The 27,322-nt window shown below is 43.4% G+C and overlaps 1 protein-coding gene across 1 annotated transcript; it reads right to left on the reverse strand.

Moving 5' to 3' along the window:
- Positions 1-27,322, reverse strand: drg1 (developmentally regulated GTP binding protein 1). The gene is made up of 9 exons (XM_084324358.1): positions 27,128-27,322; positions 25,674-25,797; positions 23,481-23,656; positions 19,324-19,393; positions 18,094-18,263; positions 14,382-14,512; positions 9,899-10,066; positions 7,161-7,283; positions 1-396 (listed from the first exon to the last, which is right to left on the reverse strand). Exons 1-9 carry the CDS (start codon positions 27,164-27,166, stop codon positions 297-299), a joined length of 1,101 nt encoding a protein of 366 aa, XP_084180484.1. The 5' UTR covers positions 27,167-27,322; the 3' UTR covers positions 1-296.

A 27,322-nucleotide genomic window follows, 5' to 3' on the forward strand; every position in this document is an offset into this window, starting at 1 on the left:
CAATGCAACTCGTTTCAAGGATTTAATCAAAACGAGCAACATCTTGAAATACGTGGAAAGACCGGCCTCATTTCAATATATATATATATATATATACCGTCTTATTAAAGATTTGCATGGAAATGGGTGAGGTTCTCTCAACAGAAGACTCAGAAATACAGATGATTGTTTTTTTTTCCTTTTCAATATTAACATTTAGTAAGCAAAGAGTTGATCACAGCCACAGTCTGGTGTAGTAGGTTCTGCTCTATTGTCTTGTCGTCCGAGGTGCGTTTCGTGTGAAGGAGAGAGATCTTTTATTTCTTGACCAGCTGGATCACATCTTCGTCCTCCATCACGTGGTCCTTCCCCACCTTCTGGGGGTTGTGCTTCACCGAGGCGCCCCACACCAGCGCACTGGAGACAGAGAGAGAGAGACACACCGTCTTTTAGGGCCGTCTTAAATACAGAGAGAGAGAGACACCGTCTTAAATACAGAGAGAGAGAGAGACACCATCTTTTAGGGCCGTCTTAAATACAGAGAGAGAGAGACACACCGTCTTTTAGGGCCGTCTTAAATACAGAGAGAGAGACACCGTCTTTTAGGGCCGTCTTAAATACAGAGAGAGACACACCGTCTTTTAGGGCCGTCTTAAATACAGAGAGAGAGAGACACACCGTCTTTTAGGGCCGTCTTAAATACAGAGAGAGACACACCGTCTTTTAGGGCCGTCTTAAAAACAGAGAGAGAGACACACCGTCTTAAATACAGAGAGAGAGACACACCGTCTTTTAGGGCCGTCTTAAATACAGAGAGAGAGAGACACACCGTCTTTTAGGGCCGTCTTAAATACAGAGAGAGAGAGACACACCGTCTTTTAGGGCCGTCTTAAATACAGAGAGAGAGAGACACACCGTCTTAAATACAGAGAGAGACACACCGTCTTTTAGGGCCGTCTTAAATACAGAGAGAGAGAGACACACCGTCTTTTAGGGCCGTCTTAAATACAGAGAGAGAGAGACACCGTCTTAAATACAGAGAGAGAGAGACACACCGTCTTTTAGGGCCGTCTTAAATACAGAGAGAGACACACCGTCTTTTAGGGCCGTCTTAAATACAGAGAGACACACCGTCTTTTAGGGCCGTCTTAAATACAGAGAGAGAGAGACACCGTCTTTTAGGGCCGTCTTAAATACAGAGAGAGAGAGAGAGAGAGACACACCGTCTTAAATACAGAGAGAGAGACACCGTCTTTTAGGGCCGTCTTAAATACAGAGAGAGAGAGACACACCGTCTTTTAGGGCCGTCTTAAATACAGAGAGAGAGAGACACACCGTCTTTTAGGGCCGTCTTAAATACAGAGAGAGAGACACACCGTCTTTTAGGGCCGTCTTAAATACAGAGAGAGAGAGACACACCGTCTTTTAGGGCCGTCTTAAATACAGAGAGAGAGAGACACACCGTCTTTTAGGGCCGTCTTAAATACAGAGAGAGAGAGACACCGTCTTAAATACAGAGAGAGAGAGACACACCGTCTTTTAGGGCCGTCTTAAATACAGAGAGAGAGACACACGTCTTTTAGGGCCGTCTTAAATACAGAGAGAGAGAGACACCGTCTTTTAGGGCCGTCTTAAATACAGAGAGAGAGAGAGAGACACACCGTCTTAAATACAGAGAGAGAGACACCGTCTTTTAGGGCCGTCTTAAATACAGAGAGAGACACGTCTTTTAGGGCCGTCTTAAATACAGAGAGAGAGAGAGACACCGTCTTAAATACAGAGAGAGAGACACACCGTCTTTTAGGGCCGTCTTAAATACAGAGAGAGAGAGACACACCGTCTTTTAGGGCCGTCTTAAATACAGAGAGAGAGAGAGACACCGTCTTTTAGGGCCGTCTTAAATACAGAGAGAGAGACACCGTCTTTTAGGGCCGTCTTAAATACAGAGAGAGAGAGAGAGACACCGTCTTAAATACAGAGAGAGACACACCGTCTTTTAGGGCCGTCTTAAAAACAGAGAGAGAGACACACCGTCTTAAATACAGAGAGAGAGAGACACACCGTCTTTTAGGGCCGTCTTAAATACAGAGAGAGAGAGACACACCGTCTTTTAGGGCCGTCTTAAATACAGAGAGAGAGACACCGTCTTAAATACAGAGAGAGAGAGAGACACCGTCTTTTAGGGCCGTCTTAAATACAGAGAGAGAGAGACACACCGTCTTTTAGGGCCGTCTTAAATACAGAGAGAGAGACACCGTCTTTTAGGGCCGTGTTAAATACAGAGAGAGAGACACCGTCTTTTAGGGCCGTGTTAAATACAGAGAGAGAGAGACACACCGTCTTTTAGGGCCGTGTTAAATACAGAGAGAGACACACCATCTTTTAGGGCCGTCTTAAATACAGAGAGAGAGAGACACACCGTCTTTTAGGGCCGTGTTAAATACAGAGAGAGAGAGACACACCGTCTTTTAGGGCCGTGTTAAATACAGAGAGAGAGAGACACCGTCTTTTAGGGCCGTCTTAAATACAGAGAGAGAGACACACCGTCTTTTAGGGCCGTCTTAAATACAGAGAGAGAGAGACACCGTCTTAAATACAGAGAGAGAGAGAGACACCGTCTTTTAGGGCCGTCTTAAATACAGAGAGAGAGAGAGACACCGTCTTAAATACAGAGAGAGAGACACACCGTCTTAAATACAGAGAGAGAGACACACCGTCTTTTAGGGCCGTCTTAAATACAGAGAGAGAGAGACACACCGTCTTTTAGGGCCGTCTTAAATACAGAGAGAGAGAGACACACCGTCTTTTAGGGCCGTCTTAAATACTTCGTTCGATGGGCGGCACGGGATTCGAATGGAAAAAAAAATCGAATATATAATATTTTTTTTAAATTAAATAAAAAATCAATTCTTTTTTTTATCCCCCCTCCCACCTGCAAAATATTGCGCCTCCAATGCAACGAACGAAGGTTGCAACATAATTATGTAATGTTGTTGGCTGTGTAACGGAGAGCAGCCGCCCAGGCAGCGCAGCTCCCGACTCATTATTCAGTTAATTAATTAATCCAATCCACTTTATTTATAGAGCACATTTAAAAACAACAAAGTTGACCAAAGTAGTGTACAAGTCCCACAACATAAGATAAAATTTTTATTTTTTAAATGATTAATTCTAATTTTTTTTATCTCGAAGCTTAGAATTTAAATCGAATCTCGGCCCGAAGCTTCGATTGCCATAAAAAGCTTTGAAGGTCAGCCCTACCGTCTTTATCATAGTTTTAACTCTTATATTTTAACAAGCCTAGTTGACTTAAAAGGTGCTATATATTTTAATAATTTAAAAGAAACGATACATCCAGAGGCTTTTTGAAAGGTGCGGAATAAAAGTATTGCTCTTCCCCCCAAAACAATTATTCGTCCAGGTTGTTTCTCATTTAAAATATTTTGGCCGGTCCAAAATGTATGTTTATGTTGTAGGCATGTCTCCCCATCCCCCTGCCCACTGCCCATGTGCCCATGTGGAAGGCACCTGGTTGGATCAATGACATGCTGGTGCTCTAGTGCAACATTTAGTGGCTGAATGTGAATCTATAACATAACCTCTTGAGCCAGAGCCCTATTTTCTGAAAATCCACCTAAAAATCCACACCTAAGTAAATGGAGGATTGCGCCACTTCTACAAGGTCCATTTGCATGTTCTTTCTTATCTAGGGACATCTATGGACCTCAGGGAATGTATTCCCAGTGTCAGAAATATTGTGTCTGTTACTAGGCTTGAGTAAATTGTAATGAACCAAAAGGAGAATATCAATTAATTATTTTTTTTTCATCTTTGACGGTGAATAACACAATGCTCAAATTGACCAGACATGAAAAGCTCAGCACCTTCTTGAGATCATGTGTACAAAAAATATAAGCAAATGAATAAAGGGAAGATGATTAAACAGAAGGTTTTGTAGATACAGTAGTGAATTCTGCCATCCGGACACATGCCATTTGAAATATGATTATAGAATATAGAATATCAGGCCTATAAATTACCTTATTATAGCCAAGTCGCACATCTGTGCTGCACTGTATCCATGTCCCCAACCACTGCACTTTACCGTCTTATTGTTGTCTCACTGTTCTGTCCTGTTTTGCACTTACTTATTTATTTATTATTATTATTATGTTTATTCCTATTTGTGAAAAAATCATGCACTGTAATGTCGAATCACGTTCCATTTGTACCTGTACAATATGGTGAATAAAGTAATCTGAATCTATGGATCAGGCCAAATCTCCCCTTTCCAATGGCAGAGTTCAATCTGGATTTAGTATCACCAGGTGTGCAGCAAAAACGTGAATGAAATCTACTGTAAGTACAGTTACTTTACTAGTTTATAATGTCGATTTCTCCGCCATTTTTCATCAGATAGCAACACAGAAAGGTAGATAAACTAACTGTGTTCTAATTTATGCCAATAATGTTCAGGTTTGTGGGAGATAATCCTGAAAGATATGCGAAATAAAAAAGTAAATCCACAAGACGGATGATTGACAGGAGCTGGCTTGAGCTGGGTAATGTCGTTTTTCGAAATTCCAAGGCCATAAAAAATGTATTTGAATTTATTCATAGTCTGTAGAGATGGATTTATGGCGTGATGTCATTTTCTGTCCACCACCGGACCGCTCGGGCTTAAGAGGTTAAGAACACACTCAAGAAATAAAAAAGAGTAAAAAAATATATATATATGTTGGAACTTTGGAACGTGTTGACCTGACCGAGGTCAACAGAGGCTGCTGTGCATGGAATGTTTATGTGCTTCTCTTTCTTCCAACATGGCTGCCTGTAACCATTGGTAACCACTATCAAAAGACAAAATGTAATTTCTGTGCAGTGGTAGAGCAGGTAAAACAGACTTTTTTTCTTTTTTATCTACTTTTTCTCCCCATTTTTCTATTTTTCTCCCGTCCCCAATTTCGCATTGTCCAATTCTACCCTCCCCTGTCTCGAACGCTGTTAGACCATGCCTCCCACAAGCCGGCTGCAATGTGGACGAAGCCTTGCATCACGTGTCCCCTCCGGTACTCGAGGAGGCAGCCGTCGCATCTTTTCACCTGTACAGCGCGATCTCTCAGCGGCGAGGGTCTGCGTGGGAGGGACACGCCGCCCTCGTCGCTTCCTGATTCTACTGTGCAGGCGCACCAACCGACCTGTAGGTCGCTGTCCACAACGTCCAATCCCCACCCACCAGCTTCCCACCCCCTAATACTGCCAATTGTATTAGTATGAACGACCAGCCAAGCATCTCCTGCGTTGGTGGCGAGCGCCTTGCCCACTGCGCCACCTAGCCGCCCCTAAAACAGACTTGTTTGATCTAGTAATACGACTCCAAATTATTACATTTCTGTTGATGGGGGCAGAACTCATTAGAAATGTCTGACTTATGCACTAAATTTGTCTGACTCTTAACTAGGGATGCACCGATCCGACTTGTTCAGTCCCGATACCGATAGTCCAATTTTTTTTTTTACAAAAAAGTATCCACGTTTTTTATTTTGTTTTTAAGAATTGTAAAAGGATCACAAGTGTGTTTTTGATTTGTTGTAAACAAAGACAGAAAATAAACTTCATTCATTCAATTAATAAACTGTATGCCTCACTGTGTGGAAGAGACTGGGATCATTCTTTTGTGCAAGGCAACATCAGCCTTGACTTAAAACATTACTTCCCTAACTTAGTGAAACTAAATGTAACAAATTAACACAGATATAAATGTACTGAATGGTTATTTCTTATTTGATTTCTTATTTATAATTTTTTTTTAAATTAAATCAGATATTTTTTTTTACAGATACCCGATCCAGCTATTTTACCGATATCGGCGGCTGATACCGATACCCAATATCGGATCGGTGCATCCCTACTCTTAACCACTAAACCTGCACAGACTACAACGTATATTATGACCGATAGGGTATACACTCACATCTACACCTTGTGTCTACCGATAATCTTTATTCATAGTATATATTAGGACTGACCCAACTAGTCGACTAATCGATCGAAAGGAGCCGTAGTCGACTGCCACCCTCTTAGTCTAATGCAAAAAAAAAAGAATAATAATATTATTATAATATATCTTTTATTATATTATTATATATATAATTCTTTCCAAAAGCAAAGAGGCCTAGAAGCGTGGCTAACGCTAATGGCGCGCATACCAGAGGCTAACTGACTAAGAAAACGGACACAGAGGCACTGAAAGAGGATTTCACCCATCTAATGAACACACTAGACTAGACAAATATCAAGATGTATCCATCAGTGGACCAATTGTCGACTCCTTCAGACATTAAGCACCCCCACAGCCCGAATGGAATGAAATTTATTTTTAAATCTAATAGTTATTTTTTGCATTCGGGGGGTATCGGTACATTTTGGCCAATCAAAGTAGACTATACAAATCCTTAGTCAGGGACAGGCCTAGGGGTGTAACGGTACACAAAAACCACGGTTGGGTACGTACCTCGGTTTTGAAGTCACGGTTCGGTACGGGTTTTCGGTACAGTGGGGGAAAGTTTGGCTTTCCATGTTGCACTCAGGGGTGATGTAGTGTGCAGTAACTAATTGTACTTGTAGGGCTGTCAACTAATAATCGACTTGTAAAGAAAAGAAAAAATTATAATAATTATATTAGGTTGTGAAAAAAACAGCCCCCGGTGGGCGGTTAACATACCGTTGTATTCGTTCGGTACACACTGAAACGGTTCAGTTCGGTACGGATACTGTACCTTTACACCCCTAATATATATATATATATATTCAGAAACTATTTTTCATTGCCTATATTTATTGGAACATATCTTATGACCAATACTCTTCAGCACCTTTTTGTTTATAGTGTTTAATTTTCTCATTTATATTCAGATTTACTTTAATTGTTTAATTAATATTTATGTCCTGCCCATACCTGTACCTGCCCAATGCTGCTATGACGCCTGAATTTCCCCAAGGGGATCAATAAAGGAATATCTTATATATTTTTCATACATCATCACATAGCAACTGTTGTTTTGCACATAGCCTAGCATCGTCTCTTCCAACATGGTGGACAAATGGGCCTTCTCAACATTCTCTGCTCCTGTACCTTCGCTGTGTTTGAACAGGAGGAACAGGTTGATTCTGATACTTACTATTTTAACTCTTTGAGGAGGTTCTTGTGGATCTTGAGGCAGAAGTCTTCTACTGACGTCATGTCGTCGGGTAAAACCACTGGCGAGGTGTAGTCAGGAAGCTGGCCTTTAGGTTTGGTGTAACTACAGATATAAAAACACAGTCACCTAATGGACTACAGATCTAAAAACACAGTCACCTAATGGACTACAGATATAAAACACAACGACAAAGTGGACTACAAATATAGAAACATATAGAAACAATCACCTAATGGACTACACATATAAAAACACAATCACCCTATGGGTTACACATATAAAACCAGTCACTTTAGTCCTTTGCTGGTGAACTAGCATGACGTGGCTGGTATCAGTGGATCAACATCTACTTCCTTTACTGGTGAACTAGCATGACGTGGCTGGTATCTATGGATTCCTCAACATCTCTACTTTCATATGACACCACTATCTTCACACAAGCTTAACAAATTAGCCTGCTAGAGACATATGGGTCAGACTCTAGTTAGCATGCTAGAGACATATGGGTCAGACTCTAGTTAGCATGCTAGAGACATATGGGTCAGACTCTAGTTAGCATGCTAGAGACATATGGGTCAGACTCTAGTTAGCATGCTAGAGACATATGGGTCAGACTCTAGTTAGCATGCTAGAGACATATGGGTCAGACTCTAGTTAGCATGCTAGAGACATATGGGTCAGACTCTAGTTAGCATGCTAGAGACATATGGGTCAGACTCTAGTTAGCATGCTAGAGACATATGGGTCAGACTCTAGTTAGCATGCTAGAGACATATGGGTCAGACTCTAGTTAGCATGCTAGAGACATATGGGTCAGACTCTAGTTAGCCTGCTAGAGACATATGGGTCAGACTCTAGTTAGCATGCTAGAGACATATGGGTCAGACTCTAGTTAGCATGCTAGAGACATATGGGTCAGACTCTAGTAAGCATGCTATTAGCTATAATTTCATTAAGCTGTGGTAAGTTAGGCTTTTCAGCCCTTTTGAGAGACACAGGCTGAAAACTCTGCTGTTCCAACAAATGTCTAGAGAAAAGTCAGGGAGAGATTGAATGAAATTAATACTAAACAGAACCACCACAAAATACTGTGGATCAACGTAGGGTGTCTTTACCTGTTGTCTAGTGTTAGTCCTGGTATCAAGTGCTCAGTCAATCGACGACAGAATAAAAACACATCTCTATTTCCCATTTCCGAAAACCCCTAAACCTGGCAGTGTTAGTGCCTCGCTTTACACTCACTGGTGATTTAACCCCTAACCCATGCTTACATGCGGACCAGCTTGAGATAGTTTAACCCCTAACCCATGCTTACATGCGGACCAGCTTGAGATAGTTTAACCCCTAACCCATGCTTACATGCGGACCAGCTTGAGATAGTTTAACCCCTAACCCATGCTTACATGCGGACTAGCTTGAGATAGTTTAACCCCTAACCCATGCTTACATGCGGACTAGCTTGAGATAGTTTAACCCCTAACCCATGCTTACATGCGGACTAGCTTGAGATAGTTTAACCCCTAACCCATGCTTACATGCGGACTAGCTTGAGATAGTTTAACCCCTAACCCATGCTTACATGCGGACTAGCTTGAGATAGTTTAACCCCTAACCCATGCTTACATGCGGACTAGCTTGAGATAGTTTAACCCCTAACCCATGCTTACATGCGGACTAGCTTGAGATAGTTTAACCCCTAACCCATGCTTACATGCGGACTAGCTTGAGATAGTTTAACCCCTAACCCATGCTTACATGCGGACCAGCTTGATAGTTTAACCCCTAACCCATGCTTACATGCGGACTAGCTTGAGATAGTTTAACCCCTAACCCATGCTTACATGCGGACTAGCTTGAGATAGTTTAACCCCTAACCCATGCTTACATGCGGACTAGCTTGAGATAGTTTAACCCCTAACCCATGCTTACATGCGGACCAGCTTGAGATAGTTTAACCCCTAACCCATGCTTACATGCGGACCAGCTTGATAGTTTAACCCCTAACCCATGCTTACATGCGGACCAGCTTGAGATAGTTTAACCCCTAACCCATGCTTACATGCGGACCAGCTTGATAGTTTAACCCCTAACCCATGCTTACATGCGGACTAGCTTGAGATAGTTTAACCCCTAACCCATGCTTACATGCGGACTAGCTTGAGATAGTTTAACCCCTAACCCATGCTTACATGCGGACTAGCTTGAGATAGTTTAACCCCTAACCCATGCTTACATGCGGACTAGCTTGAGATAGTTTAACCCCTAACCCATGCTTACATGCGGACTAGCTTGAGATAGTTTAACCCCTAACCCATGCTTACATGCGGACTAGCTTGAGATAGTTTAACCCCTAACCCATGCTTACATGCGGACTAGCTTGAGATAGTTTAACCCCTAACCCATGCTTACATGCGGACTAGCTTGAGATAGTTTAACCCCTAACCCATGCTTACATGCGGACTAGCTTGAGATAGTTTAACCCCTAACCCATGCTTACATGCGGACTAGCTTGAGATAGTTTAACCCCTAACCCATGCTTACATGCGGACTAGCTTGAGATAGTTTAACCCCTAACCCATGCTTACATGCGGACTAGCTTGAGATAGTTTAACCCCTAACCCATGCTTACATGCGGACCAGCTTGAGATAGTTTAACCCCTAACCCATGCTTACATGCGGACCAGCTTGAGATAGTTTAACCCCTAACCCATGCTTACATGCGGACCAGCTTGAGATAGTCCCAGAGCTTCTCCAGCAGGTCGTCAAAGTTCCATCTGTGGTGAGCTGAGATGGGAACACAGTGAGGAACCTTGTAGATGATGTCCAGCTCCTCGATGGAGATCTGATCGATCTTATTCAGCACATAGATGCAGGGGATGTAGATTCTGAAAGTTATGAAGGGTTAAAACACAGTCAGTAGGGTTATGAAGGGTTAAAACAAAGTCAGCAGGTCTGTGGGTCTGGTAGGACAGTGTTACAGTCTGGGGTTTAAAGGAACATGCCAACCTTATGCACTTACCGTCTTCTCTAGAGTCAAGAAGATGGATACTAATTTCCTCTGTGTTTAATAGAAAGCTATCCGGCTGCAAGCTAGCCTAGCTTAGCACAAGTTAATGGAAGCGGATATGAATTCTAGCCCAGCTGTTGGCCAAAAACACCTCTCCCGGAATGTTAAGCTATGTTAGTGGTCCGTATCCGCTTCCATTCATTTGTGCTAAGCTAGGCTAGCTTGCAGCCGGATAGCTTTCTACTGAACACACACAGAGAGGAAATCTGTATCAATCTCCTCGCCTGACTCTGGAAAAGATGCTAAGCATATTTTCTCATGATGGTGGCGTGTTCCTTTAACATAATGTTAGGGTTAATGTTGTTCCTTTAACATAGTGTTAGGTTAGGGTTAATGTTGTTAATGTGTAGGTTAGGGTTAAGTTTCTTCCTACTCTCTCTTACCCTTAGCAGCTCTCAAACCAGGAAGTAATGCGTTCCCATTGTTTGTTTAAATCATAAAATAGTTGTAATTATCATGACGTATTATGAAAAACAGGGGCATTGTAGCCGTTACTAAATTAAATGTGCATCAAAAAAGGTAACAAGCTCTGTTGATCTATTGATGTACAGCAGTAAACAGAACAGCATAGTCCCACAATGCCTCTGTTCATCACAACCATGAAGTATGCACGGTTCTGTGACTCGTTTGAGTTCTATCACTTCTGGAAACGAGCAAAAATCTGGTGTTGACTAGATGTACCATACTTATTAGTAGGGATGGTGTTGACTAGATGTACCATACTTATTAGTAGGGATGGTGTTGACTAGATGTACCATACTTATTAGTAGGGATGGTGTTGACTAGATGTACCATACTTATTAGTAGGGATGGTGTTGACTAGATGTACCATACTTATTAGTAGGGATGGTGTTGACTAGATGTACCATACTTATTAGTAGGGATGGTGTTGACTAGATGTACCATACTTATTAGTAGGGATGGTGTTGACTAGATGTACCATACTTATTAGTAGGGATGGTGTTGACTAGATGTACCATACTTATTAGTAGGGATGCACCGAATGGGAAATTCTTGGCCGAAACCGATACTGAAAATAGGAAACAGTTGGCCGAAAACCGAATGCCGAAAGGCCGAAAATGATAGAAATATATATATAATGTATTTTTTTTTCAGCTACCTGATTATGACAAAAGACATGATTATGGCAAAACTTTACTTAAATAATATTAATAATCACTATTATGGGTCCATAAAACATTTATTCCAGCACTTTTGAATGCATACATACATTAATTCCAGACCGACTGCTGAAAGATTGTACAATTTAAACATTTTCTCTTTGCATACAACAAAATGTGCATTAAAGTCAAGTGCATTTTCTTTTCTCTGTAGGATAACTACAACAAAGTGCATTCAGAACAAAGCCAAGGTGCTTTAAAACTGCATAAAGATCTGCATAAAGACACACACACACACACAGGAGAGGGAGAATAGCTTATAGCAGACTTAATGATGTTACTGTAGTGGCTACTGTCATAATTCACAGCGTTCTAGCCTACATGGAAGGACTGTTGTATTCACTCCCGTGACTCTTAGCGGGGGATGACGTAGCTTAAGAGAGACTGGTGGAAGTGATGAATGGAAGCACTGTTAGCTAGCTTAACGCTAACGTTAGTTAAAAAGGTTTTTAACCGCGACGGGCATATAGTAATGCCGAGGATATAAATCATGTTAACTCTTTCATTGCCACACGACAGAAGGTTAACCCTTTACTATCACACAACCGACGGCGATGCTCCATCATTAGCATCATCCGCGGAGCTAATGATGCTAATGGAGCATCGCCGTCGGTTCTATATTGTCACAGTGAAAGGGTTAACTGGCTGTCGTGTGGCAGTGAAAGGGTTAAAGACGCATTTATTGGACGCGTTGCTCTGGGAGTTTACATAGAAACAGTGCGACTCCCGAGTCCCAAGACGAGTTATCACAGGCTGCAGAACGCAGGACTGAAGAGCTTGGCTCACGTTGCACATGTAATGACTGAAGCCGCGTTTTGATCACGTCATCACAACAACACGTTAGGTAGGTTACCCTGTTCTTTGACATTTGGCGAAATTTTTTCGGTGCTAAAACCCTTTCGGCCGAAAGTGCCTTTTTTAACCATTTTCGGCCGATAATTTTCGGTGGCCGATTATTCGGTGCATCCCTACTTATTAGTAGATGTACCATACTTATTAGTAGATGTACTATACTTATTAGTAGATGTACCATACTTATTAGTAGATGTACTATACTTATTAGTAGATGTACCAGGGGTGGCCAACCCGCGGCTCGCGAGCCGCATGCGGCTCTTTGCCCGTCAATGTGCGGCTCTTCCATCCATAAAAAAAAATTAAAAAACAAAAAAAAACATTTTTTTTTACTTTTTTTTTTTACTTTTTTTTTTTATGTCACTCATTCCATAAGGACGTAGAATAAACATTTACAATTTTTTTTTAAATGGTCCATTTGCATGTTCTTGGTATCTGAATCTAGGGACATAATGGATCAGTGTCAGAAATAGTGTGTCTGTTACTAGGCTTGAGTAAATTGTAATGAACCAAAGGAGAATATCAATTCTATTTAAAAAAAAAAATTATCTTTGACTGTAAATAACACCATGCTAAAATTGACCAGACCTGAAAAATCTAAGCAAATGAATAAAGGGAAGATGATTAAACAGAAGGTTTTGTAGATACAGTACTGAATTCTGCCATCTTTTTTATAATGTAAATTTCTCCACCGTTTTTTGCAAGACGTTCACAGAAAGGTAGAGAAACTAACTGCGTTCTGTTTTATGGCAATAACGTTCAGGTTTGTGGGAGATAATCCCAAAAAATAAGAGAAATTAAAAAGTAAATCCAGAAGTCGGATGATTGACAGGGGCTGGTGTGAGCTGGGTAGGGTAGTTTTTCGAAATTTGAAAGCCCTGAGTCTCTTCCTACAAAAGACTACACTCACTTTTGGCTGTGCCACTTCCTCCTGTCAATATGCGCCGGTTTCCGACTCAATGACCTGAGATTTCTATAATCTTATATTTCACTAATAACAGTTAAAATAATTGGTAAACAAACATAATGCTGAAAATATACACTTTTACTGTATATCTCGGGCTTAAGAGGTTAACCCTGTGAGGCCCAAATTAAAAAGAAATTAGCAACTTCAGAGGCCAGAGGGTGGGACATATAAACACATTTACTATCAAATAGCATTGTGAGGCTGAACAACAGGACCAATTGACTATACATGTGCTTAAAGGGGAACTATCTTATAAATGGCTTTTTTCAGTGTTTACCATTGTTTCTTAGCTATGTGGACTTATATTAATAGGATATATGTCTCTAATTCTCATATTGGCGAATTCTTCCAATTCTCCTCTCACAATATTCACCCTCACTGAACTGAGTCATCTGAAAATGTGCATATCTGTGATGTCAGAGATTTCTCAGCTGCATAATAATGTGGCAGTTGATGTGGCAGTTGGCACCAGGCCACACAGTGGTTGGAGCCCAGCCTCAAAACGGCTTAAGATCTTGAGGTAGAAAAATGCGGTTTTTAGTACTTGATTAGAAATACAAAACAATGCATTTTTTTTTGAAAAAAACCTAGGTGTTCCATAGACTCACAGGAATTGTGTAAAAGTGCCCAAATAGTGAAAGAAATAGTAAAATAGTTCCCCTTTAACATTTTTTAAATAAACATTGTTTTTTTTAAATGGCTAAAAGTGATTTTGTAATTTTGCAACCGTGGGTCTCACAGGGTACTTTTAACCCTGTGAGGCCCAAATAAAAAAGACATTAGCAACTTCAGAGGCCAGAGGGTGAGACCTATAAACACATGAAGGGTGCCGTGACTGAAAAAAAAGGTTGAGAAACGCTGGTATATGGTGTGGCTCTTTGTGGTACCACAGTCATTTTTTTGTGGCTCTTAGTCTCTGACTGGTTGGCCACCCCTGTACTATACTTATTAGTAGATGTACCATACTTATTAGTAGATGTACCATACTTATTATTAGTAGATGTACCATACTTATTAGTAGGTGTTGGGTCTTTCCATAGACTACCGGTATGTTGACAATAGGAAAACAAGTAAATTACACTGGCGGGGGGGGGGGGGGGGGTAACCATAGTAACAGGCGGCGGGCTGCTTACCGGTTTCCTTCCACCACGTCGATGAGGTCATCAGCAGTGGAATCGCTGCGCAGGGTGACATCAGCGTTATGGATCTTATACTCAGCTAAGATGCCTTTCACCGCCTCAGAGTCCAGTTCAGTTTGAACACACTGTAGAGAGAGAGAGAGAGAGAGAGAGAGAGAGAGAGAGAGAGAGAGAGAGAGAGAGAGAGAGAGAGAGAGAGAGAGAGAGAGAGAGAGAGAGAGAAAGAGAGACAAAGAGGGAGGGAAAGAGGGAGCGAGCAGGAGAGACAGACAGAAAGATGGAGAGAAAAGGACAGACAGAGAAAGAGACAGACAGAGACAGCGATAGAGAGAGAAAGACAGGGGCAAAGAGGGAGAGACAGAGGGAAAGAGAGGGAGTGAGCAGGAGGGAAAGAGAGGGAGTGAGCAGGAGAGAAAGAGAGGAAGGGAGGGGGAGAGCAGGAGAGAGAGGGGGAGAGAGAGCAGGAAAGAGAGAGTGTGTGTGTGTCAGTAGCAGTTATGTGGATTGAAATAATAAACATTAAAGCCAGGAATAGTTGTGATGAACTAACCGCTCCCTCTGGTGGCAAGTAATAGGTACTGTCTCTGAGGCTCTCACTGGGCCCATGCCCAGTTAATTGCAGACCCTGGGTCTACACCCTCCCCAGAACGACAGTGGGGCAATGCGCGCAACGACCAGGAAGGGAATTGGCATAACGACTAAATGTATTTACAAAAAAATGTAATTAAAAAAATTGATAATCGCTCATTCAAATGAAGATTGATTCAGAATCGGGAAATCGATTTTTTTTAACCCAGCCCTAATTGAAAATGTTGTGGCCCCCACACATAACATCAAATTTCACACTTTGTCTTTATAATATTTACCACCACCCGCCCAAATGTAGTTAGAATAAAAAAGGTGGCTTTTGGGGCTCAATGTCGAAAAATAAATTCACTTCCCATGGTGGCATTTTCTTTTTTAAACGGACCCCGCCATCATGTTTAAAAATGACTTGTATGACTGCCTTGTATCTTTGTTGGACCCCCGGAAATATTAGTAATAGTTTTTGGAAGATTGTGCATGCAGAGAAAAGAAAGAAAGAAAAGGCCTCACAATGGGCCTCATTCACAAAGCGATATAAGAACAGATTTTTTCTTTCTTAACTAGCATTTCTTCTTATTTAGTTCTTACCTGGGATCAGGGTTCGAAATTAACGGGGGCTTGGGGCAAAATGCACTCGAAAATATACCAAATGCCCTCGAAAATCAGTTAAGGGGGGCAAGAAAAGCCCCCGACAGTTTACTAATTATATATATAATTATATATATATGTTCTACAGTGCGAGCATTTCACTCGTATTTGCCCCTAATAATATGTGTGTGCGAGAACCGGAAAAATCATTTACTCGCAGTGGCGCATAAACGTCCAATCACAGTAGAGTTTCCTGCGGTGACGCGGCTGGTTTCACGAGAGAAATGAAACGATAAACACAGTACGCGCTGGAACAGAAAGTCACCAAGTTATACATTCAGAATCAGACAACGCTAAAGATTCAGCCAGCCATGAAGCCCATTCATTTTTTTTTAGCAAAAGAGAGACGAGGAGAAAGAGGAATCCGGCGAGGCAGCTAATGTTACTGAGGCGTTAGCGAAGTTAGCACACGCACATAGTCTGTGGGCCAGCCAGTGACTTTGGTGGTGTGTGCTATTGCACAGATGTGTGTCCCGTTCCCGTTTGCACACGCACATACACACACATAGTAAGCCATCACTGGGAACGCTCAGAGGAAAGGGCCCGGGGGGGCTGAGAATATCTGTGTCTATCTGTGTGTGTGTGTCTCGCTCTCTCTCCCTCTCTACATCTCTCTCTCCTGAACCTATTTCATTCAAAAGGAAGACATTGATGGACAGTAGCTATACGTATAAATTATAGCTCAGTTGTAGCTGTAACAGAATAATTGTATTAACTATTAATTAACTATTATTCAATAGCGTTTCAATTATAATGAATTAAATAATTGTATAAAGAATTTTCCTATCTATATCAGTGGTTCCCAAACTTCTTGTTTATGCGGACCACTAGATTGTTACCAAGAACATTTGCGGACCACCTTGTATGCAAACAGTAAAAATAAATAAATAAACTGACTTTGAATGGATTTGAGAGCGAGAGCGCGCGCGCGAGAGAGATGTGCCATCCAGTCTGACTTGGAGCACGCACTGTACTATGCGCACTGCCAGCCAGGCTTTTATGCAGAGATATTCAGACTCTAGATCTATTTGCATACAGTACGTGTGTGTGTGTGCGAGCGCTGCGGGAGGTGGCCAGAAGTGGGCAACTAGATGGTATAAATATGGAATATTATCTATTCCACTATATAGCTATAGGTGCTGTATGATGACAATACATTTGAATCTGAGCAAACCGCTCCAGCACTACCTATTGAATACGGGGATCCGCTCATGCAATGCAGACCCAGTTGTGCACATGGCTCTCATATTATAATGAGCCCGCAGGGCGTGTCTGTATGCAAATGAATTGCGTGAGAATGTGCATTTCAGTTTAGAATGAGTGGGATTTATCATTCGACACACCTGGGTAAGAACAGATGCGGCTGTGGTTTTTCTTATTTGTTCTCTTAACAGACAGTTAAGAAACAATATAAGAAAAATAATAAGAGAGTATTTGTGAATGAGGCCCAATGTGTAGGTTCCTCTCCCATCTCGGCTGCTCCATTACTAGCAAGGTCTCCCCTACATTTTCAAAAGCCTAGAGAAAGTCTTAACTCATCTCATCATGAGTTATGCATGGCAATTTGATCATATTTTTCATTGCATGCGTGTGCAGGTTAATGTCTACATGCATGTGTGTCTCATTAGGTCAGGGTGTGTCTCAGAGATATTAATGTCTACATGTATGCGTGTCTCAGAGATATTAATGTCTACATGTATGCGTGTCTCAGAGAGAGATATTAATGTCTACATGTATGTGTCTCAGAGGGAGATATTAATGTCTACATGTATGTGTCTCAGAGGGAGATATTAATGTCTACATCTATGTGTGTCTCAGATATATTAATGTCTACAATATGCGTGTCTCAAAGATATTAATGTCTACATGTATGTGTGTCTCAGAGATATGAATGTCTACATGTATGTGTCTCAGAGAGATATTAATGTCTACATGTATGTGTGTCTCAGAGATATGAATGTCTACATGCATGTGTCTCAGAGAGATATTAATGTCTACATGTATGTGTGTCTCAGAGATATGAATGTCTACATGTATGTGTCTCAAAGATATTAATGTCTACATGTATGTGTGTCTCAGAGATATGAATGTCTACATGCATGTGTCTCAGAGAGATATTAATGTCTACATGTATTTGTGTCTCAGAGATATTAATGTCTACATGTATGTGTGTCTCAGAGAGATATTAATGTCTACATGTATGTGTCTCAGAGAGAGATATTAATGTCTACATGTATGTGTCTCAGAGAGATATTAATGTCTACATGTAAGTGTCTCAGAGAGAGATATTAATGTCTACATGTATGTGTGTCTCAGAGAGATATTAATGTCTACATGTATGTGTGTCTCAGAGGGACATTAGAAGACGTACTGTATGCGTCTCAGAGGGACATTAGAAGACGTACTGTATGCGTCTCAGAGGGACATTAGAAGACGTACTGTATGAGTCTCAGAGGGACATTAGAAGACGTACTGTAGCTGTGAAGTTGATGCCTCCCTTGTCCTTCTTCTTGAAGCCGATGTTCGGAGGGTGTTTGTTCAACCTGATGCCAAAACCTTCCAGCTCGTGTTCTATCAGCTTCTTATGACCCAGAGGCTTCAGCACATCCAGGATGATCAGGATCAGATTACAGGTCCGAGCCACTAAGAGAGGAGAGCAGCGGAGGAGAGGAGTGGAGAGGAAAGGAGAGGAGGAGTGGAGAGGAGAGGAGTGGAGAGGAGGAGAGGAGAGGAAAGGAGTGGAGAGGAGTGGAGAGCAACGGAGGAGAGGAGTGGAGTGGAAAGGAGTGGAGAGCAACGGAGGAGAGGAAAGGGGAGTAGAGAGTAGAAGAGTGGAGAGTAGAGGAGTGGAGAGGAGTGGAGAGGAGTGGAGAGTAGAAGAGTGGAGAGTAGAGTGGAGAGGAGTGGAGAGTAGAGAAAAGGAGGAGAAGAGGAGAATGAGGGGAGAGGAGAGGAGGGGGAAGGGAGGAGAGAAGAGAGGAGAGGAGCGGAGGAGAGAGAGGAAAGGCGAAGAGGAGAATGAGGGGAGGAGGAGTGGAGAGCAGCGAAGGAGAGGAAAGGGGAGTAGAGAGTAGAAGATTGGAGAGTAGAGGAGTGGAGAGGAGTGGAGAGTAGAGAAAAGGAGGAGAAGAAGAGGGCAATGAGGGGAGAGGAGAGGAGGGGGAAGGGAGGAGAGAAGGAGAAGAGAGGAGAGGAGCGGAGGAGGTGAGGAGAGAGAGGAAAGGCGAAGAGGAGAGGAGGAGTGGAGAGCAGCGAAGGAGAGGAAATGAGTGGAGAGGAGGAGAGGAGTGGAGAGCAATGGAGGAGAGGAAAGGAGAGGAGGAGTGGAGTGGAGAGTAGATGAAAGGAGAAGAGGAGAATGAGGGGAGAGGAGAGAGGAGGGGGAAGGGAGGAGAGGAGTGGAGAGCAGCGGAGGAGGTGAGGAGAGAGAGGAAAGGAGAAGAGGAGAATGAGGGGAGAGGAGGAGTGGAGAGCAGCGGAGGAGAGGAAAGGAGAGGATAGGAAGAAAAGAGAATGAGGGGAGAGGGAAGGGAGGAGAAGGAGAAGAGAGGACAGGAGCGGAGAAGAGGATAGGAGGAGAAAAGAGGATAGAGGACAGGAGAGGAGAAAATAGGAAAGGAGAGGAGAAGAGAGGACTAGTTAAATCCAGGGCAGGATACAATGAGGAGACAGTGGATGACGTCAGGTTCAGTCTGCTTCCTACCTGCGATGACCTGTCTCCCTCTTCCCTTTCCATCCTTTGCTCCTTCTATGATACCTGGGAGATCCAGGAGCTGTGAGGAGAAGGAGGAAGTGTTAGGAAGGACAGTAGAACTAATGAACCAGAGGTCATGGTTCCAGGCTGAGATGTTCCCACTGTGCCTGAGTCAGAGGTCATGGCTCCCTGTACCTGAGTCAGAGGTCAAGGTTCCTATTGTACCTGAGTCAGAGGTCAAGGTTCCTACTGTCCCTGAGTCAGAGGTCAAGGTTCCTACTGTGCCTGAGTCAGAGGTCAAGGTTCCTACTGTCCCTGAGTCAGAGGTCAAGGTTCCTACTGTCCCTGAGTCAGAGGTCAAGGTTCCCACTGTCCCTGAGTCAGAGGTCAAGGTTCCCACTGTCCCTGAGTCAGAGGTCAAGGTTCCTACTGTGCCTGAGTCAGAGGTCAAGGTTCCCACTGTGCCTGAGTCAGAGGTCAAGGTTCCCACTGTCCCTAAGTCAGAGGTCAAGGTTCCTACTGTGCCTGAGTCAGAGGTCATGGCTCCCACTGTCCCTGAGTCAAAGGTCAAGGTTCCTACTGTCCCTGAGTCAGAGGTCAAGGTTCCTACTGTACCTGAGTCAGAGGTCAAGGTTCCCACTGTCCCCGAGTCAGAGGTCAAGGTTCCTACTGTCCCTAAGTCAGAGGTCAAGGTTCCTACTGTGCCTGAGTCAGAGGTCAAGGTTCCTACTGTCCCTGAGTCAGAGGTCAAGGTTCCTACTGTCCCTGAGTCAGAGGTCAAGGTTCCCACTGTCCCTGAGTCAGAGGTCAAGGTTCCCACTGTGCCTGAGTCAGAGGTCAAGGTTCCCACTGTCCCTAAGTCAGAGGTCAAGGTTCCCACTGTCCCTGAGTCAGAGGTCAAGGTTCCCACTGTCCCTGAGTCAGAGGTCAAGGTTCCCACTGTCCCTAAGTCAGAGGTCAAGGTTCCCACTGTGCCTGAGTCAGAGGTCAAGGTTCCTACTGTCCCTGAGTCAGAGGTCAAGGTTCCTACTGTCCCTGAGTCAGAGGTCAAGGTTCCTACTGTCCCTGAGTCAGAGGTCAAGGTTCCTACTGTGCCTGAGTCAGAGGTCAAGGTTCCCACTGTGCCTGAGTCAGAGGTCAAGGTTCCCACTGTCCCCGAGTCAGAGGTCAAGGTTCCTACTGTCCCTAAGTCAGAGGTCAAGGTTCCTACTGTGCCTGAGTCAGAGGTCAAGGTTCCCACTGTCCCTGAGTCAGAGGTCAAGGTTCCTACTGTCCCTGAGTCAGAGGTCAAGGTTCCTACTGTGCCTGAGTCAGAGGTCAAGGTTCCTACTGTGCCTGAGTCAGAGGTCAAGGTTCCCACTGTCCCTGAGTCAGAGGTCAAGGTTCCTACTGTCCCTGAGTCAGAGGTCAAGGTTCCTACTGTCCCTGAGTCAGAGGTCAAGGTTCCTACTGTGCCTGAGTCAGAGGTCAAGGTTCCCACTGTGCCTGAGTCAGAGGTCAAGGTTCCCACTGTCCCTGAGTCAGAGGTCAAGGTTCCTACTGTCCCTAAGTCAGAGGTCAAGGTTCCCACTGTACCTGAGTCAGAGGTCAAGGTTCCTACTGTCCCTGAGTCAGAGGTCAAGGTTCCTACTGTCCCTAAGTCAGAGGTCAAGGTTCCTACTGTCCCTGAGTCAGAGGTCAAGGTTCCTACTGTCCCTAAGTCAGAGGTCAAGGTTCCTACTGTCCCTAAGTCAGAGGTCAAGGTTCCTACTGTCCCTGAGTCAGATGTCAAGGTTCCTACTGTACCTGAGTCAGAGGTCAAGGTTCCTACTGTCCCTGAGTCAGAGGTCAAGGTTCCTACTGTGCCTGAGTCAGAGGTCAAGGTTCCCACTGTGCCTGAGTCAGAGGTCAAGGTTCCCACTGTCCCTGAGTCAGAGGTCAAGGTTCCTACTGTCCCTGAGTCAGAGGTCAAGGTTCCTACTGTACCTGAGTCAGAGGTCAAGGTTCCTACTGTCCCTAAGTCAGAGGTCAAGGTTCCTACTGTCCCTGAGTCAGAGGTCAAGGTTCCTACTGTACCTGAGTCAGAGGTCAAGGTTCCTACTGTCCCTGAGTCAGAGGTCAAGGTTCCTACTGTACCTGAGTCAGAGGTCATGGTTCCCACTGTCCCTGAGTCAGAGGTCAAGTTTCCAGGCTGAGATGTTCTCACTGTACCCGAGTCAGAGGTCATGGTTCCCACTGTACCCGAGTCAGAGGTCATGGTTCCCACTGTACCTGAGTCAGAGGTCAAGGTTCCAGGCTGAGAGGTTCCCACTGTACCTGAATCAGAGGTCATGGTTCCAGGCTGAGAGGTTCCCACTGTACCTGAGTCAGAGGTCATGGTTCCAAGCTGAGAGGTTCCCACTGTACCTGAGTCAGAGGTCAAGGTTCCAGGCTGAGATGTTCCCACTGTACCTGAGTACAACTCGCCGCTGTCACCCCTGTCCTCAAAAAACCCACTCTTGACCCATCCAGCCTCTCCAACTACCGCCCCATATCCAATCTTCCTTTTTTCTCAAAAACACTGGAACGTATTGCTGCCTCCCAACTCCACTCCCATCTCCAGTCCAACACCCTCTATGAACCCCTTCAGTCTGGCTTCCGTCCCGCTCACAGCACCGAAACTGCACTGGTTAAGGTCATCAACGACCTCCTCATCTCCGCTGACTCCGGTGCCCTCAACATCCTGATCCTACTCGATCTCAGTGCAGCCTTTGACACAGTGTGTCACTCCATCCTCCTCCAAAGGCTGCACCAACTGGGTGTTGAGGGCACAGCACTTGGCTGGTTCTCCTCCTACCTCACAGACGGACACCAATTCATCTCCCTCTCCGGCCACACCTCCTCCCCCTCCCCAGTCACACAGGGGGTCCCCCAAGGCTCAGTCCTTGGCCCCCTGCTCTTCATCTGCTACATTCTCCCCCTTGGTCACATCATCCGTAAATACCACCTCAACTTCCACTGCTACGCTGACGACACCCAAATCTACATCAGTACACAATCCCCCCCACAGCCCACCCCTCAGTCACATCGAATCCTGCATCACCGAACTCCAAACTTGGATGACTCACAACTTCCTCAAACTGAACAGTGACAAGACTGAACTTCTCATCATTGGCACCAAAACCACCCTCACCAGATCCGGACCCATCACACTCACCATCAACGACTCCACCATCACCCCCTCGCCCCTAGTCCGCAACCTTGGTGTCCTCCTTGACCCCACCCTCTCACTTGACCCCCACGTCCGCTCCATCGTAAAAATATCCTACTTTCACCTCCGCAACATCGCAAAAATCCATCACTGCCTCTCCCCCCCCGCTGCTGAATCCCTCATTCACGCCTTCATCTCCTCCCGCCTGGACTACTGCAACTCCCTCCTCACTGGTATCACCTCCCGCTCCCTCCATAAACTGCAAATGGTCCAAAATTCAGCCGCCCGCCTCCTTACTAACACCCGGTCCCGCGAACACATCACTCCTGTCCTCCACTCCCTCCACTGGCTCCCGATCAACCACAGCATAAACTTTAAAACACTACTCCTCACCTTCAAAGCCCTCCACAGCCTGCCCCCCCCCCCCCCTACCTGACTGATCTCCTTCTTCCCTACCGCCCCACCCGTTCCCTCCGGTCCTCCTCCACTGCCTCCCTCACTGTCCCGACATCCAAGCTTAAAAACTTCGGAGATCGGGCCTTCTCCCGCACTGCACCCCGACTCTGGAACTCCCTCCCCCAGTCCATCAGAGACTTCAAGACCTTCAAAGCTCGCCTCAAAACCCACCTGTTCTCCCTTGCCTTCAACCCCCCCCCCACCTCTAAACCCCCCCCCTCCCGTCCAACATGATTGATGTCTGTCTCCAGTCTTTTTTTTGTGCCATCAGGCTGTCTCCCCTGTTCCCCCCATGGTCTCATGTTCCTTTTGTTTTTGTTTCCTTGTTGTTTTTGTTTTTGTTTCTTTGCTTTCGTTTCTTTGTTTGTACTCCTGCTCCCGACTACTGTCAGCGACTTCGGGTTACTGAGAAGCGCGATACAAATTAAATGAATTATTATTATTATTATTATTGAGTCAGAGGTCATGGTTCCAGGCTGAGATGTTCCCACTGTACCTGAGTCAGAGGTCATGGTTCCAGGCTGAGATGTTCCCACTGTACCTGGATCTTGGCTCCCTTGTAGCGGATGACTCCCGGGACGGTGGTGAGTGTGGTGAACTCGTAGGCAGCCACCTCAGAATAGACTCCAGCCAGGTTACTGAGCAGCGTGGACTTCCCCACCGAGGGAAACCCTACGAAGCCGATACGAGCGTCTCCCGTCTTCGCCACATCGAAACCTACATGATACAATGAGCACAAGAGGAACTCAAAGCGCTGCCATGTAATATATATACAGGGTTCCCACAGACATTGCAAAATGAAATTCAAGCACTTTCAAGTACTTTCCTAAGCACTATTTTTCATTTTAAACTGGCATTTAAAATGATACAATTCACTATTATTAAATGCTGTTTTTATAGAAAAATAATCGTATCCAATATTTATGGCGTAAAACCAATTTCCGACAATTAGTTACACTTTAAATTAAAAAATATATATATATTTCTTGATTCAGAACAATTTGATCATGGATGAACAAAACATTCAATGCGAATGGTTGATTTCAATTTCTAGGACTTTTTAAGCACCTTGTTAAAAATGCGCTGAATCGTTTTCAAATAAACGCTAGATTATCGATAGTATATGTGTACTTATGCACGCTAAAGAAGCGGGCTGAAAAATCGATTATCTTATTTCCTGATCAATGCACAGTGCAATACTCCAATTCAGCCATTGGCAATTCAGCCGTTGGGTGGGGGGCGCTGTTGAGCGGGCCTGTGACCGGACCTGAAAGCGCCCCTGGCTCTGCGGCTCTGCAGTTGCATACTATTGGGATTCGTTGGGAGCAGCATGGAGTCTCGACTCGGGACTTATTTTATTTTATTTTAGCAGCAGTTATCAATATCGACCAAGAGGACAGCGCGATCTAAGGGACATGTTTCATTACTAGTCAAGTGTCATTACTTTAGTTATCAAAGGTGGAATCTCTGGACGCAATGACATTATATAGTTTAAAGCTAAACTACGTTTTTCTTTCTTGTTAGAAGAGGGATAACTTATTCAGTTAGATTTGATTTGATCTTTATTTATCTAACATTTTCAACCATAAACACACACATTTGTAATAACAAAAAAAACGAACGAAATAAAATACAAATACATTTAAATATATTTTCCTATGGAAGGAATAATCAACATGGCTCCAATTGGTTGACTATAACAGCACCGTGACCAAATATCCCTATACTAGCACCTTGTTAAACACCTTTTTTTATATATATATATTTATTTATTTTTAATCATAATTATTCTTGTGAAATCTTTCCACCTGGGAGCCTTTTGAGTTTTGACTAAATCAATTTATTCTCCCTTTCTCTGAATGGTGTTTCTTATGGAAATAACAACTATAGACGACAAAACGTTTCAGCGTGTTTGATTATTATTAGCCATATAAACTGCTCTGATCTATATATCGCCCATACTACATAAATGATTTAACGTCGGCCGCGGACTTATAAACCCCCCCCCCCCTCCGGTCACCAGCAGATGATGAGGCATGACGTTTAGGACCTTGTACAATTGAAATTTTTTATCCGACGTCAATCGGTATCAAACTACATTTGATGATCTAATATATGTATTTATGGCTATAACTCACGTTCTGCAGAATGCTGCAGAAAACGATAAAAACATATTTATACTTTAGACCGTATTTTAGTATGAATATGTGAATGAAAAAGTAGAACGTTGCTACGTCCTAAACGATAGATACTTGACGTTGAATGGGCCATAGTAATGTCAATTTAGCAATACAATTTAAAAAGTTATAGCCCTGCAAAGAAGGGGAACATCTCCATAGACTTACAGTGGTGGCAGAGAGGTGATTAAGATCAGAATAATCCCTGGCAGATAAAGGGTTAATGATGTGGTCTCTCTCTCTCTCCAGTACATTAATGATGTGGTCTCTCTCTCCAGTACATTAAGGATGTAGTCTCTCTCCTGGTATCTCCAGTACATTAATGATGTGGTCTCTCTCCTGGTATCTCCAGTACATTAATGATGTGGTCTCTCTCCTGGTCTCTCCAGTATATTAATGATGTGGTGTGTCTCTCTCCTGGTCTCTCCAGTACATTAATGAGGTGGTCTCTCTCCTGGTCTCTCCAGTACATTAATGATGTGGTCTCTCTCTCCAGTACATTAATGACGTGGTGTCTCTCCAGTACATTAAGGACGTGGTCTCTCTCCTGGTCTCACCCTCTCCGGTGCCGCCTCCAGTGCCTCCTTTAGGGGTGATCAGTTCTCTCCTCAGCTTGGCCAGCTTGGCCTTCAGCAAACCCAGGTGATGAGCTGTGGCTTTGTTCTTCTGGGTCCTGGCCATCTGAGGGCGACAAGCATCCGTCAGAAGCTCCACTATCACCGGTGAGGTTATCAATATATATAGTGTCACATTCCATTTGTGCAATACTGTTTTATACACTCACTTTTACTCATAAATCCTCAGTCATATTTGTACTGTAATAATAATAATAATAATAATACATCCATCTTATATAGCGCTTTTCCAGGTGCTCAAAGACGCTGTACTGTATATATATAGTGTTATATATTTGACTTGACTTATCTTACTTCATTCTACCGTTATATATTTGATATTAATTTATATATACGATTTATATTCCATTGTACCATTGACCTTGTGTTAAGTAACATATGACCAATAAAGACCTTGTTAACATACATAGAAAGAAAGAATACAAAGAATACTTGAACTTGATAACACTGTATAATAAGTTATAACAATGTACAATAAGTGTATATACAGTACCAGTCAAAGGTTTGGACACTCATTTAACTGAATGAGGTGTCCAAACGTTTGACTGGTACTGTACATGTGTATATATATATATCCACACCTACTCATATTAGTTAAACCAATGGCTAGAATGGTTTATTACCAAAGTGTAAGTATAAGTATACTTGTACCACTATAATACTGTACCTATATTAGCTTAGCATATTTACTCTGTAGCTTCGTCATATATATACTCCACATATTGACATAAGTTATACAGCTATGCACTTTACTGTTACTTTGCGCTCTGGTTAGATGTCAATTTAATTTAGTTTTACTCTGTACTTGTGTACATTGTATCTATTTTAATCGAATGAAGGCGCCTACAGATCCCCCTAAGGATTTCAAATGTACCATTTCTACATCAAATGTATATACTCTCTTTTCTAGACTCTTTTTGTATCACAAACAGTACTGTATTTGTAAATCTGGTATGTCATAAATGTATAGATGTAGCAGTACTGTCCATCTGTATGTCATGTATGTTATGATGAATTGAAAATGGGGGACCCTGATGTAAACAAGACGAAAGTCTTTCTCTGGTCTGCATCCCCTTAACAATTGTGTGTATTGAGCTGTACTGTACCCATTCTGCAATCTGTTAATAAACCTTTCAATCAATCAATGGATTTAATCCAGACTGTATGTCCACTGGCCAGTACACACACAGAGCCAGGACAGAATGGTTTATATTTCATTCATTCATACTAACTGAATATCTCAACTGTCTATCTGTCCCAAGTATTATTATAACGATGCTTCTAACAAACAGTGTGTCTGGGTCCAGGCTAGCCAACAAGCTAACACGGCTAGCTAGCATGTTAGCATGTTGGCTAGCTGCTGACAGTTAGCTCACCTCGGCCTCAATGTCTGCTATTTTCACGAGTAGACTCATCTTGTCGGCGGTCTAAAAAGTACAATCCTCTTCAATGAATTGAATCTCAACTGGGACAAGGATGCTGGACAATCCTTCAGATTCGGTCAGAAGTTGAAGTGCGCACAGAGCTCAAACCGGCACGCATGCCTCGTTCTCCGAGAAGCGCTCAAAAGG

Source organism: Notolepis coatsorum, assembly GCF_963971535.1.
Source record: "Notolepis coatsorum genome assembly, chromosome: 11".
Classification (NCBI taxonomy): Eukaryota; Metazoa; Chordata; class Actinopteri; order Aulopiformes; family Paralepididae; genus Notolepis; species Notolepis coatsorum.

What these genes read in the sequence shown, in the direction of transcription:
- drg1 (XM_084324358.1), bottom strand. Translation starts at nt 27,166, where the DNA reads ATGAGTCTACTCGTGAAAATAGCAGACATTGAGGCCGAG. An exon ending in TAGCAGACATTGAGGCCGAG is followed by an intron (nt 25,798 to 27,127) that starts GTGAGCTAACTG and finishes TGTCGCCCTCAG; the next exon opens with ATGGCCAGGACCCAGAAGAA. An exon ending in AGGGAGACAGGTCATCGCAG is followed by an intron (nt 18,264 to 19,323) that starts GTAGGAAGCAGA and finishes CTCCTCTCTTAG; the next exon opens with TGGCTCGGACCTGTAATCTG.